This window comes from Eretmochelys imbricata, chromosome 23 (genome assembly GCF_965152235.1).
Source record: "Eretmochelys imbricata isolate rEreImb1 chromosome 23, rEreImb1.hap1, whole genome shotgun sequence".
NCBI lineage: Eukaryota > Metazoa > Chordata > Testudines > Cheloniidae > Eretmochelys > Eretmochelys imbricata.
Window position 1 is genome coordinate 16,696,547 of NC_135594.1, and position 20,000 is coordinate 16,716,546.

Consider the following 20,000-nt stretch of genomic DNA (forward strand, 5'->3'; position numbering starts at 1 on the left):
TTGGAATCACGTGGCGGAGGAGAGCCCACTTTTCCGGCCCTCTGAGCACGTGACGAGGGGATTCCGCCTCTCTATTGGCTCTTCTGCGATCACGTGATCTGCGATGCTCCTTTTCATTGGCCACTGGGTATCACGTGATAATCAGGTCTTCACTCTGATTGGTTGTCTTCGGAGGCTGGACCCTCTGCTCTATCCCTCCGATTGGCCAGCCGGAAAAGGAGAAGCGTGACGACACCGCCTCTCTCCCTCCCATTGGCCGGAGCTTGTCACATGGGCGGGGCGGCGGGAGCAAGTTGGCTGCGGGCTCAGGTTAGCCAGAGGGGAAGGCGAGGTTGCTGATTGGCCCGAGTGTGTCACGTGTGTGGCCGGAGGGTCTAGGGGCAGCCTAGGGAGTGGAGCGACCGGACGGAGACTGGTGGGGGAGGGGCCGGGGCCGCGGGGGGTCCCCCCCCCGGGCTGTGAGAAGGCGGGTGGGGGAGGGGCCGTGGCGGGAGCAGGTCTCCCCGGGGGAGGGTGGGACGCGGGGACAGGCCGGGGGGGGAGCCCGGGAGGGAGGGGCAGGTCTCCCCGGGGGCGCGGGGGGGAGCCCGGGGGGGAGGGGCAGGTCTCCCCGGGGGCCCGGGGGGGGACAGGCCGGGGCGGGGGCGAGCCCGGATCCCCCCAACTGACGCTTCCCCTCCCCCCAGGTTGGGCCGCTCCAGATGCCGCTGCCGGTGGCGCTTCAGTCCCGCCTGGCCAAGAGAGGCCTCCTCAAGCACGTGGAGCCCGGTGCGTGCGAGACACCCGCGCGCTGGGGGGCGCCGTGGGGCCGGGCGCTGGGGCCGGGGGAGCTCCCCCTGGCAGGCAGGGCCCGGCGCTAAGGGGCTCCGTGGGGCAGGGAGCGGGGCTGGGGGGGATGCCGTGGGGCCGGGCGCTGGGGCCGTGGGAGCTCTCCCTGGCAGGCAGGGCCCGGCGCTAAGGGGCTCCGTGGGGCAGGGAGCGGGGCTGGGGGGGATGCCGTGGGAGCTCTCCCTGGCAGGCAGGGCCCAGCGCTAAGGGGCTCCCTGGGGCAGGGAGCGGGGCTGGGGGGGATGCCGTGGGGCCGGGCGCTGGGGCTGGGGGAGCTCTCCCTAGCAGGCAGGGCCCGGCGCTAAGGGGCTCCGTGGGGCAGGGAGCGGGGCTGGGGGGGATGCCGTGGGGCCGGGCGCTGGGTCCGGGGGAGCTCCCCCTGGCAGGCAGGGCCCGGCGCTAAGGGGCTCCGTGGGGCAGGGAGCGGGGCTGGGGGGGATGCCGTGGGAGCTCTCCCTGGCAGGCAGGGCCCGGCGCTAAGGGGCTCCGTCGGGCAGGGAGCGGGGCTGGGGGGGATGCCGTGGGAGCTCTCCCTGGCAGGCAGGGCCCGGCGCTAAGGGGCTCCATGGGGCAGGGAGCGGGGCTGGGGGGGATGCCGTGGGAGCTCTCCCTGGCAGGCAGGGCCCGGCGCTAAGGGGCTCCCTGGGGCAGGGAGCGGGGCTGGGGGGGATGCCGTGGGGCTGGGCACTGGGGCCGGAGGAGCTCTCCCTAGCAGGCAGGGCCCGGCGCTAAGGGGCGCCATGGGGTAGGGATCTGCGGAGGGGGTTCTCTGACCCATGCTGTCCTTAGAGCCCGAGGAGGAGGTCATCGCGGAGGATTACGATGACGACCACGTGGATTACGAAGCCACCAGAATCGAGAACTTACCACCCAACTGGTATAAAGTGTTCGACCCCATCTGGTAAGGTTGATCATCCCTGGGCGGTGTTATGTGCGGCTGTTCCCTAGCTGTCCTGCCCCAGAGGTGGCTGCATCTCAGTGTGCATGCTATAACAGCAGGTGAATCTACTCTGTCTCCCCCTGCCCTCCAGCGGTCTTCCCTATTACTGGAACATGGAGAACGACCTGGTCTCCTGGCTCTCTCCCAACGACCCCAGCTCCATCATCACCAAAGCAGCTAAGAAGTTGAAAAACAGCCTAGGTAAAGGGAGGGGAGTGGGGTTAGTGGGGGGGGAGGGGGCTGGGATTCAGAACTCCTGGGCTTCTGTCCCCAGCTCTGGGCAGGGCATGGGGTCCAGGGGCTTAGACTGGGACAGGGCGGAGGGGCCCGGACGCCGGGGTTCCTTCAGGAGCTGTGTGTGTGTCTCCCCCAGAGGCTGACGAGAAGCCCGAGCGCCCCTACGAGAAGCCCGAGCGCGAGGAGGTGAAGGAGCGGCGTTACCATCGCCGGGAAGAGCTGGCGCCATATCCCAAAACCAAGAAAAGTGCGTGTGTGTGTGGGGGGGGCAAGGGATGCAGCTGGATCCCTGCCAGCGTGGGGGGATAGGGAGGATGGGGGTGCCACGACATCCTGGAGAGGGTGGGGCTGAGCCCAGGGTGGGGAGCAGAGACATGGGGGGCAAAGAGGGATGAGTGAGGAGGGGAAGGGGGTGAATTAGTTCCTGGGGGGATGGGGTTGTATCTGGACTTGGGGGGGCGGGGCTTTGGGGGAGCACTCAACTTAGCAGGGTCTCTCCCTCCCCCTGCCTTTCCCTCCCCAGGCAGCCGCAAGGACGAGGAGCTAGACCCCATGGACCCCAGCGCCTACTCGGACGCCCCACGGTGAGATCTTGCTGCCCCTTCCCCCCCCCCCGGGGGGTGTGGTGGGAGGGGGGCTGTAGTCCCACAGTGTGGCTTGGGGGGGGGGGGTTGGAGAGGGAGTAGCAGGTGGGGGAGGGGCCAAGGGAGGGGGTTACAGAGGGGAAGGAGTTTGGGGGAGGGGCCTATTATGGTGGGGTGGGCTGTGGGGGAGGAGCTGAGAGGGGGACTAAGGGGTGGAGTCTATTGCAGTGGGCGGGGCCTACCTGGGGGCTGTTGCACTGACCTGCGCGCACCCCCCCCGCAGGGGCACGTGGTCGACGGGGCTGCCCAAGCGCAATGAGGCGAAGACAGGGGCCGACACGACCGCGGCCGGGCCTCTGTTCCAGCAGCGCCCGTACCCCAGCCCGGGCGCCGTGCTGCGGGCCAATGCCGAGGCCTCCCGCGCCAAGCAACAGGACTGACATCCCCGCCCCCCTCTGTAATAAACCTGGAGAGATGCAGCTGGACCGACCGCAGTGTGTGCCCGGCCTGCAGGGGGTGCTCTCCCCGGCTGACAGGGCTGGTTCTCTGCTCTCCTCTCCCCAGCGAGCTGCCGTACTTCCGCCCCCCAGCAGGGGCGATGGGTTGCCCCTGCCAGAGAAACCAGGTGTCCGGGGGGCAGAGAGCGGGTTTTTCCAAGCCTGCTGCATGGGGTGGTGTGTGGAGCGGGAGGGAAAGATTGGCAAAGCCATGGGGGGGTTGGGGACCTCCCCGTGATGTGTCTTCTGCTCTACATGGGGGGGAAGCATGGTTGGGGGCTGGTAGCCCCCCTTTCCTCTGCCTCGATTTCCTGCTCCACAACCTGAAACTCTCCCACCCCCTGAATTTCTAGTGAGGGTCACACAAAATGTATTTCCCTGGGTCCTCGAGCCAGAGCTGGGAAAGAACCCAGGAGTCCTGGCTCCCAGCCCCCCCTGCTCTAACCACCAGATCCCCATTCTCCTCCCACAGCTGAGGAGAGAACCCAGGAGTCTTGCAGCCCCACAGATGACAGGACACACGTGACTTAGTGTCAAAATCCATGTTGGATAATAAATAGAAAAGGCCACAAGGGGAGTGATAAAAACTGGGGGTTCCACACGGCTGTCCCAGGGGACATTAATACTGAGCGGTTCATGCCTGGGCGCCCCCCCGCATCCCCCCCCAAGTACTGGGGGACTTGAGCGAGGGGGACTGGCCACGCTGTGAGGGGGCGCATCCCCTTCTGGGACCTAGGAATGGCTGCCTGCCTTTTACGCAAGGGTAAACTGAGGCAGGGTGAAGCAGGAAATGGCAGTGAGGTGGAACTCTCAGCCCCCCCAGCTCGAACCCATCAGACCCCACTCCCCTCCCAGAGCGGGGGAGAGAACCCAGGAGTCTTGGTGCCCAGCCCTACCCTTCCACTGCATCTCTTCTTTCTGAAAGATGCTGGCAGGATCCCAGGCTGCCTCACCCGGCACCGAGATGCAGCCACCTCTGGGGCAGGGCAGAGGGGCCCCCTCGCCGAAGACGGGGCTGGATGTTCGGAGACGAGGTGACTATCACGCCCCCCCAGTCACTGCCTCACTCAGGATCCCTTCTCCTTACACGCCAGCCTGCAAGAGAGAAAAAGGAATGGTTGGACTCGGGGAGCTGGAGCCCAGAGAGAGGGTAGACCCCCTGCGCCTGGCTCCCAGCCCTCCCCCACCACTCTAGCCACTAGACACCATTGCCCTCCCAGCGCTGGGGAGAGAACCCAGGAGTCCTGGCTCCCAGCCTTCCCCACCCCATCCCACAATCCAGTAGTTGATGCGGCACCCTGGAGTGCCCCAGCTCCCCCCACACCCTATGACTTCCCCCTCCCCCAGCTGTAGGAACTCAGGGCTATTAAGAAACTATCCCCCAGCACCCCACTTTCATTGCTAGTAGCAAAGAGTACAAGAGGGACAGTGGGGCTCTGTGCCCCATTCCCCCCCTCCGTCTGGGGCCAGATGGAAGGTGGCCCTCCCTAGAGGGGCAGGCCCCCATGTCCACTTCCTATCTCCCCCACATAGCCAGCCAGCCAGTCCCTCCCTGGGGCTCCGGCCTCCTAGCCCATCTCTGGGTGCTGCTGGGAAAGGCTGTTCTGTGCCTCAGTTTCCCCACTGCTGCCAACGTGACCTTTGTCTATTTCAACTGGAAGCTGTTGGCGGTAGGGAATGTCTCTCCCTCTGGGTCTGGGCAGTGTCTGGCCCAATGAGGGGCTGAGATCTCAGCTGGGGGAGGGGGCGGCTCTGATCACTGTCTGTGGAGTTCTAGGCAGGGCCCTTCCCATGGAGACTTCCCAATCTCCGGGGAGGCTCCAGCGGGAGATAATACCACTACTGAACATGGCTCTGTGCTGGGGTTGGGGGGTTGACTGGCTGGGGGGCAGTGTTGTGGTCACCCCCACCCCACACTTGGCACCCAGCCCTGGGAGAATTGGGGGGGATCTCAGCTGTGGGAGCTGGGTATTTCCCTGCCTGGGGGAAGCTGCTGTAGCAGGACTGGGCTGAGACCTGGCAAACTTCCCGCAGGAGCAGAGCCAGCGTCCCCCAGAGGGGACAGGCCCCGGACCCCATTCCCTGACTCAGCCAGTCCCTGCCCTGGGGCAGATGGGAGCCGGCACCCCCTAGAGGGGACAGGCCCCGTGCTCCATTCCCTGACTCAGCCAGCCCCTGCCCTGGGGCAGATGGGAGCTGGCACCCCCTAGAGGGGACAGGCCCCGTGCTCCATTCCCTGCCCCCCTCACCTGGCCGGTGCCCCCTGGAGGTGCCCATGCCCCATTCCCTGCCCCCCTGAACTGCCCCTGCAGCTAGGTGGGATCCGGCACCCCCTAGAGGGGACATGGCCCATTCTCCAGCTGTTAGTAGGGTTAGAGGTCTGCACTAACACGAATCCTAGGACTCCCCCCCCACACACATACACGTCCCCCCCATGTCAATCACCGAGCACGGCAGCTAAATAAATACAGTCTCTTTATTCCGCGCGGCGGCTCTGCACAGACAGGACAGCGGCCGCCAGGGTTACAGGTGTTTAAAAAAACCACCACTCCCGTCCGTACAAAATGTGTCACCCGGCATCTATGTTCAGTGTTAGTGCCCCAGCAGGAGTACCCCGCCCCCCAGAAAAACGCAGCCAGCTGGCCCCTTGGCAAAGCAGCACTCCCCCTGGCTTTGGGGGAGGGAGAGAAACTGAGGCAGAGAGAGGGATGGAGCTGAGAATTGAACCCAGGAGTCCTGGCTCCCAGCTCCCCCCGCTCAAACCCACTAGACCCCACTCCCATCCCAGAGCAGGGGATAGAACCCAGGAGTCCTGGCTCCCAGCCCCACCCCTCAACAGCAGCATAAGGTAGAGTGACACTTAAAATGTATCTCATTGTCTCAGGTATGGGCCAGCCCCCAACGTGTCCAGCGGCCGTTGCTCCATAGAGGCACTGGGGCAGCCCCGCAGCTGGTGGGAAGGGGTTTGCAGTGGAGTCCCGCGGCTGATGCACATTCACACCGGCTGCTCCCCGCTGTGTGCTACCAACAGCGGCCTCTGTTCCCACTGCCACCGGGATGTGCCTGCCCAGGGACGCCGCCTCCCGCCAGGGAAATATTGATTAGTAATTAATGGCAGGTCGCAGCCGTTTGCTCCCACCCAGCCGAGCCCCAAAGAGCTACAGGAACATGGAGCCAGGGCAGGTCAGCGTCCTGGAACACCCAGGGGAACTGAGGCACAGAGCTGGAGGAGGGACTCAGCTGAAATTTACAGACAGCGAGTCCTGACTCCCAGCCCCCCGGCTCTAACCACTAGACCCCACTCCACTCCTAAAGCCAGGAATAGAACCCAGGAGTCCTGGCTCCCATTCCCCCTGCTCTAACCACTAGACCCCACTCCCCTCCCAGATCCAGGGAGAGAATCCAGGAGTCCTGGCTCCCAGTCCCTCCCCCATGATTTAACATGGTGGGGGGCTGGGCTTGAGAGTACTCAGCAAAAGGGAGTGCTGTGGGGAATCCAGGGGGCAGCACTCCCATGCTGCTCGGGTGAACCATCACCCTTTGGAATGGTGGCAAGTCCTTCCTCCACGTGTCAGCTTGGTACGGCTGAGCCATTCCTGGGGGTTCCCTCCCGCCCCCCGTCTTGATGCTCCATCCATCGGGGCTGCTTCAGGATCGTACAAAAATAATTCTCTGGCTCAATCCATTTGCCGACCCTCCTCGGCTTGGGGGGACGAGAATCAGGGTCTCTCCCCCCTGTAGTGTGCACCTAAATGCCTCTCCTGGGCCAAAGGGGGGGGGGGGTGTCAGTCATCCTGACCCAGGAGAGGGGAATAGGGTCTGAGCTGGAGCAGGGTGCAGGACAGATATGGGGCGGGTCTAGGAAAGTGATTGGCTTGGGGGGAGACAAGGTTATATGGGGGAGCAGCAGTTGAATGATTGGATGGGGGTGGAAAAGGGGGACATGCTTCTCTCCAAAGAGCTGTCAAGTGAGAGAGACTTGTGGGGGAAGCCAAGGTAGAAGGAGGGGCAGAGAGATGTGGGGCGTTAAGGGCAGGTGTAGGTCAGGGAGAGGCTATGGAGGGGGTCAGGGAGATGGAGGGGCTCACAGCCCAGAGAAGGGGTGCAGGAGAGACCCCCAACCCACCCCCTTGCAGACCTCACTCAACCAGCACTGACTTGGGCGGGTAGCCCGGCTCGCTGTGCTCCTTGCCAAGGGGCAGCGGGGTAGTGGGCTCCTTGCGGGGGCCCAGGGGCGGCCCAGCCTTGGGCAGACTGTACATGTAGACGGCCCCGATGACCAGCCCCGCCCCCAGGACGAAGGGCGGGTGCAGGCGGAAGCCGAAGAGGTGCATGGAGGCCACGGTGGAGGCCACAATGGAGAGCGAGGTGGCGAAGCCCTTGAGGATGTTGTCCGCGTACTTCACCACCACGGCCACCAGAAGGCCGCCGAAGGCCTGGTTGAGGATCACGCCCCACACCACTGGGCTGTAGCCATGGAAGAAGCCTTGGGCGGCCACGGCTGCCCCCTCGGCCCACCACATGCCCAGCAGCCCCAGCAGGGTCCCGAAGATGCCCAGCTGCACATTGCGCAGCCAGACGGAGGCTGAGCTGCCCTTCAAGATCTTCTCGAAGTAGACGCCGGCGAAGCCCGAGGAGAGGCAGGAGACCACCACGGCGACCAGCCCAACCACGTAGCTCTGGCGGGCTGTGCCCGGGGAGCTCTGCCCGCCCGCCTGGCCCTGCTCCACCTGGACGATGGCCACGCCGGAGAAGAGCAGGAGCAGCGACAGCCACTGCAGGCGGGACAGGCTCTTGCGGAGCATCAGGACCGAGAAGATGGCCGTGGTCAGGATCTTCAGCTGGTAGGTGACCTGCGGGGCGGCGGGAAGGCAGGTCAGAATGGCGGGGGGCCAGGCTGGCATCCCCTCCTGACTGCCTGCCAACCCACAGATCCTCCCCCAGTCCCACATAGGACCCACCACCCGGTATCCCCCGGTCACACCGACGGACCCATCAAGCCCGGCATCAGGGCTGGGGTCCCACCTGGAAGGTGGCTGCCGGCAGGTTGGAGATGGCAACGTACTGGAGGTTGTTCTGCAGCGTGTAGATCAGCGAGGGCACCGCCAGCTTCAGCGTATCCATGTACTGCAGCACCACGGCGTCGTACAGGAACAGGGCGAACTGCTTCACGTTGCCTGCGGGCAGAGAGAGTGCCGGGGACGGCTCACCGGTCTGCCTGGCGCGGCACGGCGCCCCTGCCAGCCCAGACTGCCGGGGAGAGCGCCCCCTACCCAGCCTCCTGCCCACTCCCCATGGCCCGGCCCGGCCTGCCAGGGGAGAGCGCCCCCTACCCAGCCTCTGTCCTACAGCGCCCGGCCCAGCCTGCCAGGGGAGAGCACCCGGACCCAGCCCTCCGCCCACTCCCCACAGCCCGGCCCAGACTGCCAGGGGAGAGCGCCCCCTACCCAGCCTCTGTCCTACAGCGCCCGGCCCAGCCTGCCAGGGGAGAGCACCCGGACCCAGCCCTCCGCCCACTCCCCACAGCCCGGCCCAGACTGCCAGGGGAGAGCACCCCCTACTCAACCTCTGTCCTATAGCACCCGGCCCGGACTGCCATGGGAGAGCACCCCCTACCCAGCCCTCCACCCACTCCCCACAGCCCAGCCTGGCCTGCCAGGGGAGAGCGCCCCCTACCCAGCCTCTGTCCTACAGCGCCCGGCCCAGCCTGCCAGGGGAGAGCACCCGGACCCAGCCCTCCGCCCACTCCCCACAGCCCGGCCCAGACTGCCAGGGGAGAGCGCCCCCTACCCAGCCTCTGTCCTACAGCGCCCGGCCCAGCCTGCCAGGGGAGAGCACCCGGACCCAGCCCCCCGCCCACTCCCCACAGCCCGGCCCAGACTGCCAGGGGAGAGCGCCCCCTACCCAGCCTCTGTCCTACAGCGCCCGGCCCAGCCTGCCAGGGGAGAGCACCCGGACCCAGCCCTCCGCCCACTCCCCACAGCCCGGCCCAGACTGCCAGGGGAGAGCACCCCCTACTCAACCTCTGTCCTATAGCACCCGGCCCGGACTGCCATGGGAGAGCACCCCCTACCCAGCCCTCCACCCACTCCCCACAGCCCAGCCTGGCCTGCCAGGGGAGAGCGCCCCCTACCCAGCCTCTGTCCTACAGCGCCCGGCCCAGCCTGCTAGGGGAAAGCACCCGGACCCAGCCCTCCGCCCACTCCCCACAGCCCGGCCCGGACTGCCATGGGAGAGCACCCCCTACCCAGCCCTCCACCCACTCCCCACAGCCCGGCCCAGACTGCCAGGGGAGAGCGCCCCCTACCCAGCCCCCTGCCCTACAGCACCTCCCAGTGCCCAGCCCGGCCTGCCAGGGGAGAGCGCCCCCGACCCAGCCCCCTGCCCACTCTCCAAAGCCCAGTCCCCGCTACCTCGTTTCTGGAGGAAGATGAGCAGCAGGCAGGTGGCTCCCTTGAGGAGCTCAGCCATGACCACGGCCGTGGTGGCGAAGAAGCGCTCCCCGGGCAGGGTTCGCACGTAGCGGATGCTCAGGATGAGCGAGGCATTCTGGACCACCAGCACCGCCAGGCTGATGTACTTCAACCGATGGTTCCCTGCCGGGATGGGGACGGGTCAGACCCAGAGCAGCCAGCCTGGCATCCCCCTCTCCCCATCAGACCCCCCATGGCCTTTCACACACACTCCTTCCCTGCAACGCTGCACCCAGCCAATACCCCAATGCCAAAATCCCACGACCCCCTCCCCTTGCACACTGATCCACTGCACATGTAGAAGGCAGACTTCCCTCTCCTGGCCCCACCACACGCGGGATGCATTCAGGGAGCTCGCGGCGCTGAGATGCAGCCACCTCTGAGGCGGGACAGCTGGGAAACAACCACACACAACGTGCAGGGGGATGGCTCGCGGCACTGAGATGCAGCCACCTCTGGGACAGGGAAGCTGGGGAACAGCCGCACATAACGCTGCACAGGGACAGCTCGCCCTCTCCCTCAGGTGGTTCAACACTTATTTTCAGCCTCAATCACTGCCTGGCCAGTTTGTCCCCATTTCTTCTCGTGCCAGGGTTGTCGCTTAGCGTCAGTAGCTCTTTCCCCTGGTGCTTCAACCCCACCCTCGTCAGCCTGTGTTTTCAGCTCAGCTAGGCCAACTAGGCCCATGGCGAGATCGGCTCACTGCTCCCCTGATCAGCCTTCCTCTGCCCACTTTTTTCCCTCAGATGCGGGCTGCCCAGAATAGAACACAGGAGTCCGGAGGAGGCCCTCGTCGTTCATATGTTCCGATCTTGGCTGGAGACACCCCGGGGCCTTTTTCCCCAGCTCCAGCATCCCGATGAACCCAGTCTTTCTCCTCCTGTTTACAGCCAATGAGCTCCCCGCTCAGCCGCCAGAGACGTTACAATGAAATGAAAAACCTCAGCTCTGCGACGGGGCTTTCTACCTTGTGTCTGTACAGCCCCTAACACCATGGAAATCTGCACGGTGACCCAACTGTAATTGAAACAATCAACGCCTAGTGCAGTGGAAGTTTGATTGTAAACCCTACCATAATAGAAACTGTCAACAACCACCAAAGATTTTCGCCCATTGGGGAGGGGACCAAGTAGCTCTTGGGAGCTGGGAGACAAGGATTTCTCTGGTCAGAGGCAGGACACCGGGTAGGTGGGCCCACAATCTGATCTAAATGTTGCTTCCCGGCGTGACTGATTGCAGCTAATTTCAACTCAGGAGCCCTGGATGAAAGACCGGCACCCAGACTGGCAGCACTTCAGGTGCCCGGGGGGGATTTTGGCATCAGCTGAAGGGAACCAGATGCAGCTAAGCAACTGGCTTCCTGCTGCACCTGGCTAAGCAAACACACACCTGTCCGGAGTCAAACCAGGAAACATGAGAAAAGGGTGGGGAATTTCTGTCCCTTGACTGCATTCCAATCCAAGGAATGGTCAGGCTGGCCCAGGGCTACCATAAGAGGGAAATCCGGCTGACTATGCCGGAAATGGCTCACGCAGCACAGAGCCGCAGCTGCCCCTGGGGAGGAGCAGCTGGGGAACAGCTACACATAACAGTGCACAACAATTAAGGAAAGGATACATAGAGGGGATCTGTCATCCAACAGAATCGCAGATCAGCCCTGGGGCCAGCGCTGGCTGCCGGGGGAGAGGCCCCTGCCGAGCTCCCCGCCCTGCAACACAGCGCCCCCAACAGCTTCTTAAAAGTTTTCTATCCTACCCCCCAGAGTACACCTTCTGACTCTGCTGCTCCTTCTCAAGGCCCTTGGATCCCGCCTCCGAGTGGGGAGAAGAGCAGGAAATCCCATTCCCCACCCCGTCTTTCTCTGCAGGGAGTCTCCCCTTTGTACAACCCACCCCGCTCATCATGGGGCCAGAGCTCCCACCCCCCTTTGTGTATGGCCAACCCCACACGCTCCCCCTTCAGCAGCAGCAATTCCCTGGTCTTCCCAACTCCACCCCCTGCCCCACTCCCAGACCCCACTGCTCCCATGCTGTCCCGGTGTCTCAACCACCCCCCTTTGTAGTGTCTGCCCCTCCCAGGGCTCCCCCCCGCCGCCTTCCCCTGCATCCACCCCTCCCCCTCCCAGCGTCTCCCCCTGCTCCCCTGCCCCGTTCCTCAGTGTGTCCCCCTCCCCACATCATCTGCTCCCCCATCAACCCCCTGCCCCCGGCATCTCCCCACAGCAGCACGAGCCCTTTCCCCACAAACTCCCCCCACCCCGCAAGGCCAGGGACTCCCCCAGGTATCTACCCCTCCCCCCACCCACACCTGTGTCTGCCCCCCCATCACCAGGAGTGACCCATCCCCTCTGCACTGCCCACTGCCCCCCCCGCCTTCCCATGTCCACTTCCCTCCCAGTCCTGAGCCCCCCATTGGCATCAGCTCCCCCCCGGAGTCCCGGAGCTCCCCGCACCAGCCCCCGGAGCCCCCCCCGGAGCCTGCCCCCCTCGGCCCCCAGAGCCCCCCCCGGAGCCTGCCTCCCCCGGCCCCCAAAGCCCCCCCCGGAGCCTGCCCCCAGAGCCCCACCCCCAGCCTGCTCCCCCCGGAACCTGCCCCCCCCCACCCCCAGAGCCCCACCCGGAGCCTGCCCCCCCCGGCCCCCACCAGCCCCCCCGGCCCAAGGTCTCACCCCCCGCTGCCGCCTGGTCCCCGCCGCTGCCAGCCCCCCCCGCCGCTGCCATGGTGGCAACTGCCCGGCAACCCCCGGACCCCGCCCCGCCGCCACTTCCGCATCTCCACTTCCGCTTCCGGCTCCACCGCGAGAGGCAGGCTAGAGCGGAGCGCGAGCGGGCGGACCATAGAGAGCAGGGGGGCGGGCTGGAGCGGAGCGCGAGCGGGCGGACCATAGAGAGCAGGGGCGGGCTAGAGCGGAGCGCGAGCGGGCGGACCATAGAGAGCAGGGGCGGGCTAGAGCGGAGCGCGAGCGGGCGGACCATAGAGAGCGGAGGGGGCGGAGCGCGAGCGGGCGGACCATAGAGAGCGGGGGGACGGGCTAGAGCGGAGCGCAAGCAGGCGGACCATAGAGAGCGGAGGGCGGACTAGAGCGGAGCGCGAGGACCATAGAGTGCAAGGGGGCTGGCTAGAGCAGAGCCCCAGTGGGAGGACCCTTGAGAGCGGGGTGGCTAGTGGTTAGACCGGGAGCCAGGGAGCTCGGACTCCTGGGTTCTCTCCCTGGCGCAGGGTGGGAGCCCGGACTCCTGGGTTCCAGCCCCAGAACACACACCCCTGTGGCAGCAACCCATCCCCTGGGCTCCCCTCCAGCCCCCAGCTCCGTGGTTTGGTTTCTCCCACCACACGGCTCAGGGGCAACGGGGGGCCAGGATGCATTTCAGGGGAGCCTGTGGATGGGGTAATTGCCTCTGGGCACCGCAGGTGCCAAAAGAGACCGGCCATGTCAGCTACAGGGCACAAGCCCCATGTCCCACCCCCCGAGCCAGCCAGGCCCAGCCCTGGGGCCGGGTGGGAGCCGGCGCCCCCTAGAGGGGACAGGCTCCTGCCCCATTCCCTGCCCCCCTGAGCCAGCCAGTCCCCGCCCTGGGGCCGGGTGGGAGCCGGCGCTCCCCAGAGGGGACAGGCCCCTGCCCCATTCCCCGCCCCCCTGAGCCAGCCAGTCCCCGCCCTGGGGCCGGGTGGGAGCCGGCGCTCCCCAGAGGGGACAGGCCCCTGCCCCATTCCCCGCTCCCCTGAGCCAGCCAGTCCCCGCCTGGGGGCCGGATGGGAGCCAGCGCCCCCTAGAGGGGACAGGCCCCTGCCCCATTCCCCGCCCCCCTGAGCCAGCCAGTCCCCGCCCGGGGGCCGGATGGGAGCCGGCACCCCCTAGAGGGGACAGGCCCCTGCCCCATTCCCCGCCCCCTTGAGCTTTGAAGCCCCAGCTGGGACTGGGAAGAGTGTGGCTGGGGCGGGCGTATGAAACGCTGGCAGGTGTTGGGGCGCGGTTGTTGTCACAGCAGGTGTGCGCAGGGCAGGGCAGGTAAATACAGGGCTGACGTAGGGGACGCCTGGTAAGTGTGTGTGCGTCACTGCTGGATCCGGGAGTGCTGGCTGGAACTACACCTTTAGTGTGGGTGAGGGGCTGGGAGCCAGGATGCCTGGGTTCTCTCCCTGGAGGGGACTGGGGTCTGGTGGGTTAGAGCTGGGGCAGGGATGAGAGTCAGGACTCCTGGGTTCCCACCTCCGCATAGTGAGAGGAAGCACTGACTCTACACGGATTTTCTGGATAAAGATAAAACCTCTTTTATTTAAATAGATTTTTCTTCCTCTCAATCCTGTACAGAATTGGTCTGAATCTCACGCTGGCACCGGGGTCCCCTGCATCGGGGCCCGTTAAGCAGCTTAGATAAGGTACCTCAGTCTCAGCCCATTAAGCCACACCCTGGGGAGCGTACGAGGGGCTGGAAATGGGGGGGGCTAGAGCCCCCCAAACCTCATCCCCACCTCATGGGCTGGTACTGAGGGGAGCCCAGCTCATGGCAATACACAAGTATTTACACGTACAGAGACACGGCTGATCCTCGAGAGGGACCAGAATCCAAACCTCTAGCGGGGGAGGAGGAAGAACAGGGGGGAGGGAGGGAGGGACTGGGAGACAGGACTCCTGGGTTCTTTCCCCAGTTCTGGGAGGGGAGTTGGGTCTTAGTGGTTGGGGGCTGGGAGCCAGGACTCCTGGGTTCTATCCCCAGGTCTAGACACCTGTAAAACCAGGTCAACTCTGATCTCAGCTGGCCACAGGCCCAGCTGCCTTAGGCTGAAGTGGTCCCCATGGGTGGGTCCCCATCCCGGCAGGGAGATGCCGGGTAAAGCCAAGTCTTTCAGCAGCTGCTGTTGCCAGCGGTGCCCCTAGGGGGTGCTGGGTTCTGTGGCTTCTCCTCTGGTTGGAGCTGGGGATCTGGCTGCAGCCAGGGGTGCAGGAGAAGCTGCTCCAGTGTGGGTCGGTCTGCAGGCTCTGGGGACAGGCACCACCGGATCACATCCTGGCAGCCTGGAGGGCAGGGGGAAAATGAGAAAGAAGGTTAGAGAGAACCCAGGAGTCCTGGCTCGCAGACCCCTCCCACCAATGCTGTACCCCCACCCAACTAATCATTTTGGACAGGGGGGTGAGTGTGAAAGAATGAAAGGAGATGAATGTGTCAGGGCGCAGTACCCCAGAGGGCCAGCAGGGGGCAGTGCTGGGCGTAGGGGACACAGGGCCCCGGCGCGGGGAAGCGCTGGGCATAGGGGGCAGTGCTGGGCGTAGGAGGTGCAGGGCCCCGGCGGGGGGGCAGCGCTGGGCGTAGGGCGCAGGGGAAAGCGCTGGGCGTAGGGGGTGCAGGGCCCTGGTGGGGGGCAGCGCTGGGCGTAGGAGGTGCAGGGCCCCGGCGGGGGGGCAGCGCTGGGCGTAGGAGGTGCAGGGCCCCAGGGCCCAGGCGGGGGGCAGCGCTGGGCATAGGGGGCAGCGCTGGGCGTAGGGCGCAGGGGAAAGCGCTGGGCGTAGGGGGTGCAGGGCCCTGGTGGGGGGCAGCGCTGGGCGTAGGAGGTGCAGGGCCCCGGCGGGGGGGCAGCGCTGGGCGTAGGAGGTGCAGGGCCCCAGGGCCCAGGCGGGGGGCAGCGCTGGGCATAGGGGGCAGCGCTGGGCGTAGGGGGTGCAGGGCCCCGGCGGGGGGCAGCGCTGGGCCTAGGGGGCGCAGGGCCCCGGCGGGGGGGCAGCGCTGGGCGTAGGGCGCAGGGGAAAGCGCTGGGCGTAGGGGGTGCAGGGCCCTGGTGGGGGGCAGCGCTGGGCGTAGGAGGTGCAGGGCCCCGGCGGGGGGGGCAGCGCTGGGCGTAGGAGGTGCAGGGCCCCAGGGCCCAGGCGGGGGGCAGCGCTGGGCATAGGGGGCAGCGCTGGGCGTAGGGGGTGCAGGGCCCCGGCGGGGGGCAGCGCTGGGCGTAGGGCGCAGGGGGCAGCGCTGGGCGTAGGGGGCAGCGCTGGGCGTAGGAGGTGCAGGGCCCCGGCGGGGGGGCAGCGCTGGGCGTAGGGGGCAGCGCTGGGCGTAGGGGGTGCAGGGCCCCAGGGCCCAGGCGGGGGGCAGCGCTGGGCATAGGGGGCAGCGCTGGGCGTAGGGGGTGCAGGGCCCCGGCGGGGGGCAGCGCTGGGCGTAGGGGGTGCAGGGCCCCGGCGGGGGGCAGCGCTGGGCGTAGGGCGCAGGGGGCAGCGCTGGGCGTAGGGGGCAGCGCTGGGCGTAGGAGGTGCAGGGCCCCGGCGGGGGGGGCAGCGCTGGGCGTAGGGGGCAGCGCTGGGCGTAGGGGGTGCAGGGCCCCAGGGCCCAGGCGGGGGGCAGCGCTGGGCATAGGGGGCAGCGCTGGGCGTAGGGGGTGCAGGGCCCCGGCGGGGGGCAGCGCTGGGCGTAGGGGGCGCAGGGCCCCGGCGGGGGGCAGCGCTGGGCGTAGGGCGCAGGGGGCAGCGCTGGGCGTAGGGCGCAGGGCCCCGGCGGGGGGCAGCGCTGGGCGTAGGGCGCAGGGGGCAGCGCTGGGCGTAGGGCGCAGGGCCCCGGCGGGGGGCGCTCACCGTCAGACAGGGGCTCCGGGAAGTGGAGCTGCGCGGCCAGGATCTCCTCGTCCCGCTGGAAGGGGACGTCACCGCAGGCCATGTCGTAGAGCAGGATGCCCAGGGACCAGACGGCAGCCGGCAGCACATGGTACTGCTGCAGGCCGACCCACTCCGGGGGGCTGTACACACGGGTGCCTGGGGGAGGGGGGGGCACACAGGTTAGCAGGGCTGCCTCCCGGAGGTGGGGAGAGAACCCAGGCGTCCGGGCTCCCAGCTCCCCCCCAGCTCTAACCCACCAGCCCCCAGTCCCTTCCCACAGCCAGGGAGAGAACCCAGGTGTCTGGGCTCCGCACCGTCGAACTCCGTGCAGACCGAGTCCCTCAGGAGGGCGCCGGAGCCGAAGTCGATGAGCTGGAGGCGGCCGGTGTGCAGCTCCACCAGGATGTTCTCGTCCTTGATGTCCCGATGTGCCACCCCCCGGGCGTGGCAGTGACCCACAGCCTCCAGCACCTGGCGGAAGAAGCGCCGGCTCTGCCCCTCGGCCAGGGGCCCCCGCTCCGTCACGTAGTCGAAGAGATCCTGGCAGGGCTCGGGCCGCTCCAGCACCAGGAGGAACCCCTCAGGGGTCTCGTACCAGTCCAGCAGGCGGATCACGCCCCGATGCCCGCCCCTGGCACACACCCGCTTCATCAGCATCACCTCCTGGGGCACCCGGAGGCCGCTGGGCTGTGGGGAGAGAGAAAGGGGGGAGACTGAGGCTGGGCCTTATGCTGCAGAGCCAAGGAGAGAACCCAGGTGTCCTGGCTCCAAGTCTCCCCCTGCCCTAACCACTAGATCCCATTCCCATCCCGGGGCCGGGGAGAGAACCCAGGAGTCCTGGCAGTCACGGCCGGGCGCTGGGGGGTGCCGTGCTGCAGGGGGCAGTAGAGGTTATAGTGATTTCTATGATAAAGCACCTTCAGCCCATAGACCCGCCCCCTTTATTTGGACCCAATCGGAAAGGAGGAGTCTGGGTTTAATTTGCATAAACCCTTGTCCAAGGATCTAAGCGCCGTTTTGAGGACCCCAATGGGAATTTGCTGAGCTTGTCCCCTCGTTAACCTCCCCAGGCCCACAGTCAGGACACAGACTCAGCGTGAGTCATCAGGTGGAGCTTTCCAAAGGGGAAGCAATTAACCAGCAAGAGCACCCTGAGCTAACGAGTGGAGTCTAGGAATTAGCTCCTAAACTAAATGACCCCCCCCACACACACACATCCAATCATTGCCTCAAGCTCCCTCCCCACAAAATTTACCAGCTTGGACCAGTGGGTCACTTTGTTCTTCCCGACGTGTTTGATGGCGACCTGCAGAGAGAGACAGAGATCAGGTCCCTGCCCCATTCCCCGCCCCATTCCCTGAGCCAGTTCCGCCCTGGGGCTGAAGCCCCCCAGAGGGGACAGGCCCCTGCCCCATTCCCCACACCCCTGGGGCCAGCCGGTTTTCTCACCTGCAGTCCATCAGCCAGCCGGTGACCAGCATAGACGGTCCCGAAGCCGCCCTTCCCGAGCAGCCCCCCAAGCTGATACACAGCGTCAAAGGCGTCTTTGTCCTTCCCTGGGGAGGGCAGAATGTTACTCTCGTGGAAAAGAGAACCCAGCTGTCCTGGCTTCTAGCCCCCACTCCCCTCCCAGAGCCGGGTGTCCCCCCGCCCCAGCCCAAGGAATGAAGTGGGAGACAAGGGCAGGGACGGTTCTGCAGAGGGGGAGCCAGGCATCGTGGCGGGCTCGGGGGAGATGAAGGGGCCCCAGAGAGCCCCGGGGAATGATACAGGGGAGAGGAGCCCCCCCAGGACCCCGGGGGGTGGAGCTGTGGAAGACAGAGACAGACACAGACAGACCAGGTGTGAAAGTGAACGGAGAGAAATTGGAAATGGGGAGGGGAGGGGAGGGAAGGGGGCAGTGGGGCAGGAGAGGGGACAGTGGCGAGCGGGGCAGGGGCCAGGCCTCACCTCTGGGGAGTGGGACAGGAGCCAAGGCAGGAGAAGGGGAGGGGAGGGGGCAGTGGGGCAGGGCAGGGGAGAGGCCCGTGGGGCAGGAGGGGGCAGTGGGCAGGGTGTCACCTCCGGGGCAGTGGGGCAGGAGGAGGGGAGGGGGCCGTGGGGCAGGAGGGGACAGTGGGGTGGGAGCTGTGGGGCAGTGGTGCAGTAGGAGGATGGGGGCCATGGGGCAGGAGGGGGGGCAGGGAAGGGGGCCGTGGGGCAGGAGGGGACAGTGGGGTGGGGACTGTGGGGCAGGAGGGGGCTACAGGGCAGGAGAAGGGAGGGGGTGGGGGCAGGAGGGGGGAGGGAAGGGGGCTGTGGGGCAGTGGTGCAGGAGGGGGCTTGGGGGGCAGTGGGACGGGGGCAGGAGCAGGGTGCCCGGGGGCAGGGGCCGGGCCTCACCTCCGGGGCAGCAGCGCCCCCCCGTGGCCTGGGGCAGCATCGCGCCCCCCGCCCCGCAGCCTCGGACCCCGCAGCCGCCCCGAGCTCAGCCCCGGACCGACTCGCGCCACGCCGCGCGGCTGCCTCGCGACCATCGCGCCGCCAGCCAACCAGCGCCGGCCTCATTTGCATGGCCCCGCCCCGCCGGCCGCCGCGGCGGGCGTCGAGGTGATTTTCCAGGAATCGGGGCGGGAGCGGGGGCGGGAGCGGAGCCGTCGCGGTTCCTGGGAGCTCGGTCGCGCCGAACCAGCCGCCGCGGCGCCTCGCACGTCCCTCACCCTCAGCGAGGGGCCGGCTGCGCCGCGGGAACTGCTGGGGCAGGGCGAGAACCCAGGCGTCCGGGCTCCCAGCCTTTCCCAGAGCCAGGAGGAACCCAGGCGTCCGGGCTCCCAGGGGACATGTCAGCCCTCCACTCTCGCCCTGCAGCCCCCCACAGCTTGGCCGGTGCCCCTCACTCCCGACCCGCAGCCCGCAGCCCCCAGCCCCCCCCCAGCTCGGCTGGTGCCCCTCACTCCCGACCCGCAGCCCCCTGCTCCCCCCAGCTCGGCCGGTGCCCCTCACTCCCGACCCGCAGCCCCCTGCCGGTGCCCCTCACTCCCGACCCGCAGCCCCCCAGCTCGGCTCGTGCCCCTCTGTCACGGAGTGTGGGGGAGTCCAGGCCCTGCACCCCTCTTCCTGGGATTCACTGAGACTCTCAGCCAGCCAGTAAAACAGAAGGTTTATTGGACAACAGGAATACAGTCCAAAACAGAGCTTGTGGGTACACCCAGGACCCCTCAGTCAAGTCCTTCTGGGGGAGCAGGGAGCTTAGACCCCAGTCCTGGGGTTCCCTGTGTTCCTCCAGCCAGCCCCAAACTGAAACTAAACCCCCCCAGCAGGTTCCCTGCTGCAGTCTCCGTCCACATTCCTGGCCGAGGTGCCACCTCCCCCTCCTGGGTCAGGTGACAGGCTCTCAGGTCTCCCCTCCCCAGGGCACATTCCCAGGTTAACACCCCCCCCTCCCTGCTGAGTCACATCGTCACATCTCTCCCCCCTTCGAGACTGAACTGAGCGGGGTCACTGTGACGAGTGACGTGGGGAAGTTCGGGGCCCCCTCTCCGGGACAGCGCGTCCGCTATCAGGTTGGCCCTTCCCTTCACGTGGACCACGTCCATGTCGTAATCCTGCAGGAGCAGGCTCCACCTCAGGAGTTTGGCGTTGGCTCCTTTCATCTGGTGCAGCCAGGTCAGGGGAGAGTGGTCGGTGTAGACGGTGAAGTGTCGCCTGAAGAGATAGGGCTCTGGTTTCTTGAGGGCCCACACCATGGCCAGGCACTCCTTCTCGATGGCCGCGTAGTGTTGCTCCCGGGGTAGCAACTTCTTGCTCAGGTACACGATGGGGTGTCTCTCCCCCTTTCCATCCTCCTGCACTAACACCGCCCCCAGTCCCGTGTCCGAGGCG

The 20,000-nt window shown here is 66.7% G+C and overlaps 3 protein-coding genes across 6 annotated transcripts; 1 reads left to right on the plus strand and 2 right to left on the minus strand.

The window, feature by feature from the left end:
* The first annotated feature begins 261 nt into the window (after positions 1 to 261).
* On the plus strand, positions 262 to 3,074 carry PQBP1 (polyglutamine binding protein 1). 3 transcript variants are annotated; one of them, XM_077840230.1, is made up of 7 exons: positions 262 to 309; positions 687 to 768; positions 1,618 to 1,729; positions 1,860 to 1,969; positions 2,142 to 2,252; positions 2,529 to 2,589; positions 2,873 to 3,074. In XM_077840230.1, the coding sequence occupies exons 1-7, from the start codon at positions 271 to 273 to the stop codon at positions 3,027 to 3,029; spliced, it is 672 nt and encodes a 223-aa protein (XP_077696356.1). In that variant the 5' UTR covers positions 262 to 270; the 3' UTR covers positions 3,030 to 3,074. The 3 variants fall into 3 exon arrangements, with proteins under 3 accessions (XP_077696356.1, XP_077696358.1, XP_077696357.1); XM_077840232.1 differs by lacking the exon at positions 262 to 309 and adding an exon at positions 341 to 415; XM_077840231.1 differs by lacking the exon at positions 262 to 309 and adding an exon at positions 384 to 458.
* A 539-nt stretch (positions 3,075 to 3,613) lies between these two features.
* On the minus strand, positions 3,614 to 12,322 carry SLC35A2 (solute carrier family 35 member A2). Of its 2 annotated transcripts, none has more exons than XM_077840228.1 (5): positions 12,228 to 12,322; positions 9,500 to 9,682; positions 8,112 to 8,263; positions 7,245 to 7,939; positions 3,614 to 4,181 (listed from the first exon to the last, which is right to left on the minus strand). In XM_077840228.1, exons 1-5 carry the CDS (start codon positions 12,277 to 12,279, stop codon positions 4,154 to 4,156), a joined length of 1,110 nt encoding a protein of 369 aa, XP_077696354.1. In that variant the 5' UTR covers positions 12,280 to 12,322; the 3' UTR covers positions 3,614 to 4,153. The 2 variants fall into 2 exon arrangements, with proteins under 2 accessions (XP_077696354.1, XP_077696355.1); XM_077840229.1 differs by having other exon boundaries at positions 4,121 to 4,181; positions 7,225 to 7,939.
* A 1,484-nt stretch (positions 12,323 to 13,806) lies between these two features.
* On the minus strand, positions 13,807 to 18,655 carry PIM2 (Pim-2 proto-oncogene, serine/threonine kinase). Its single transcript, XM_077840685.1, is given in 7 exon segments — positions 13,807 to 14,576; positions 16,119 to 16,295; positions 16,454 to 16,826; positions 17,395 to 17,445; positions 17,589 to 17,695; positions 18,522 to 18,571; positions 18,573 to 18,655. Coding segments are annotated over 7 exon segments (1,011 nt in total). The 3' UTR covers positions 13,807 to 14,406.
* Positions 18,656 to 20,000: the final 1,345 nt, after the last annotated feature.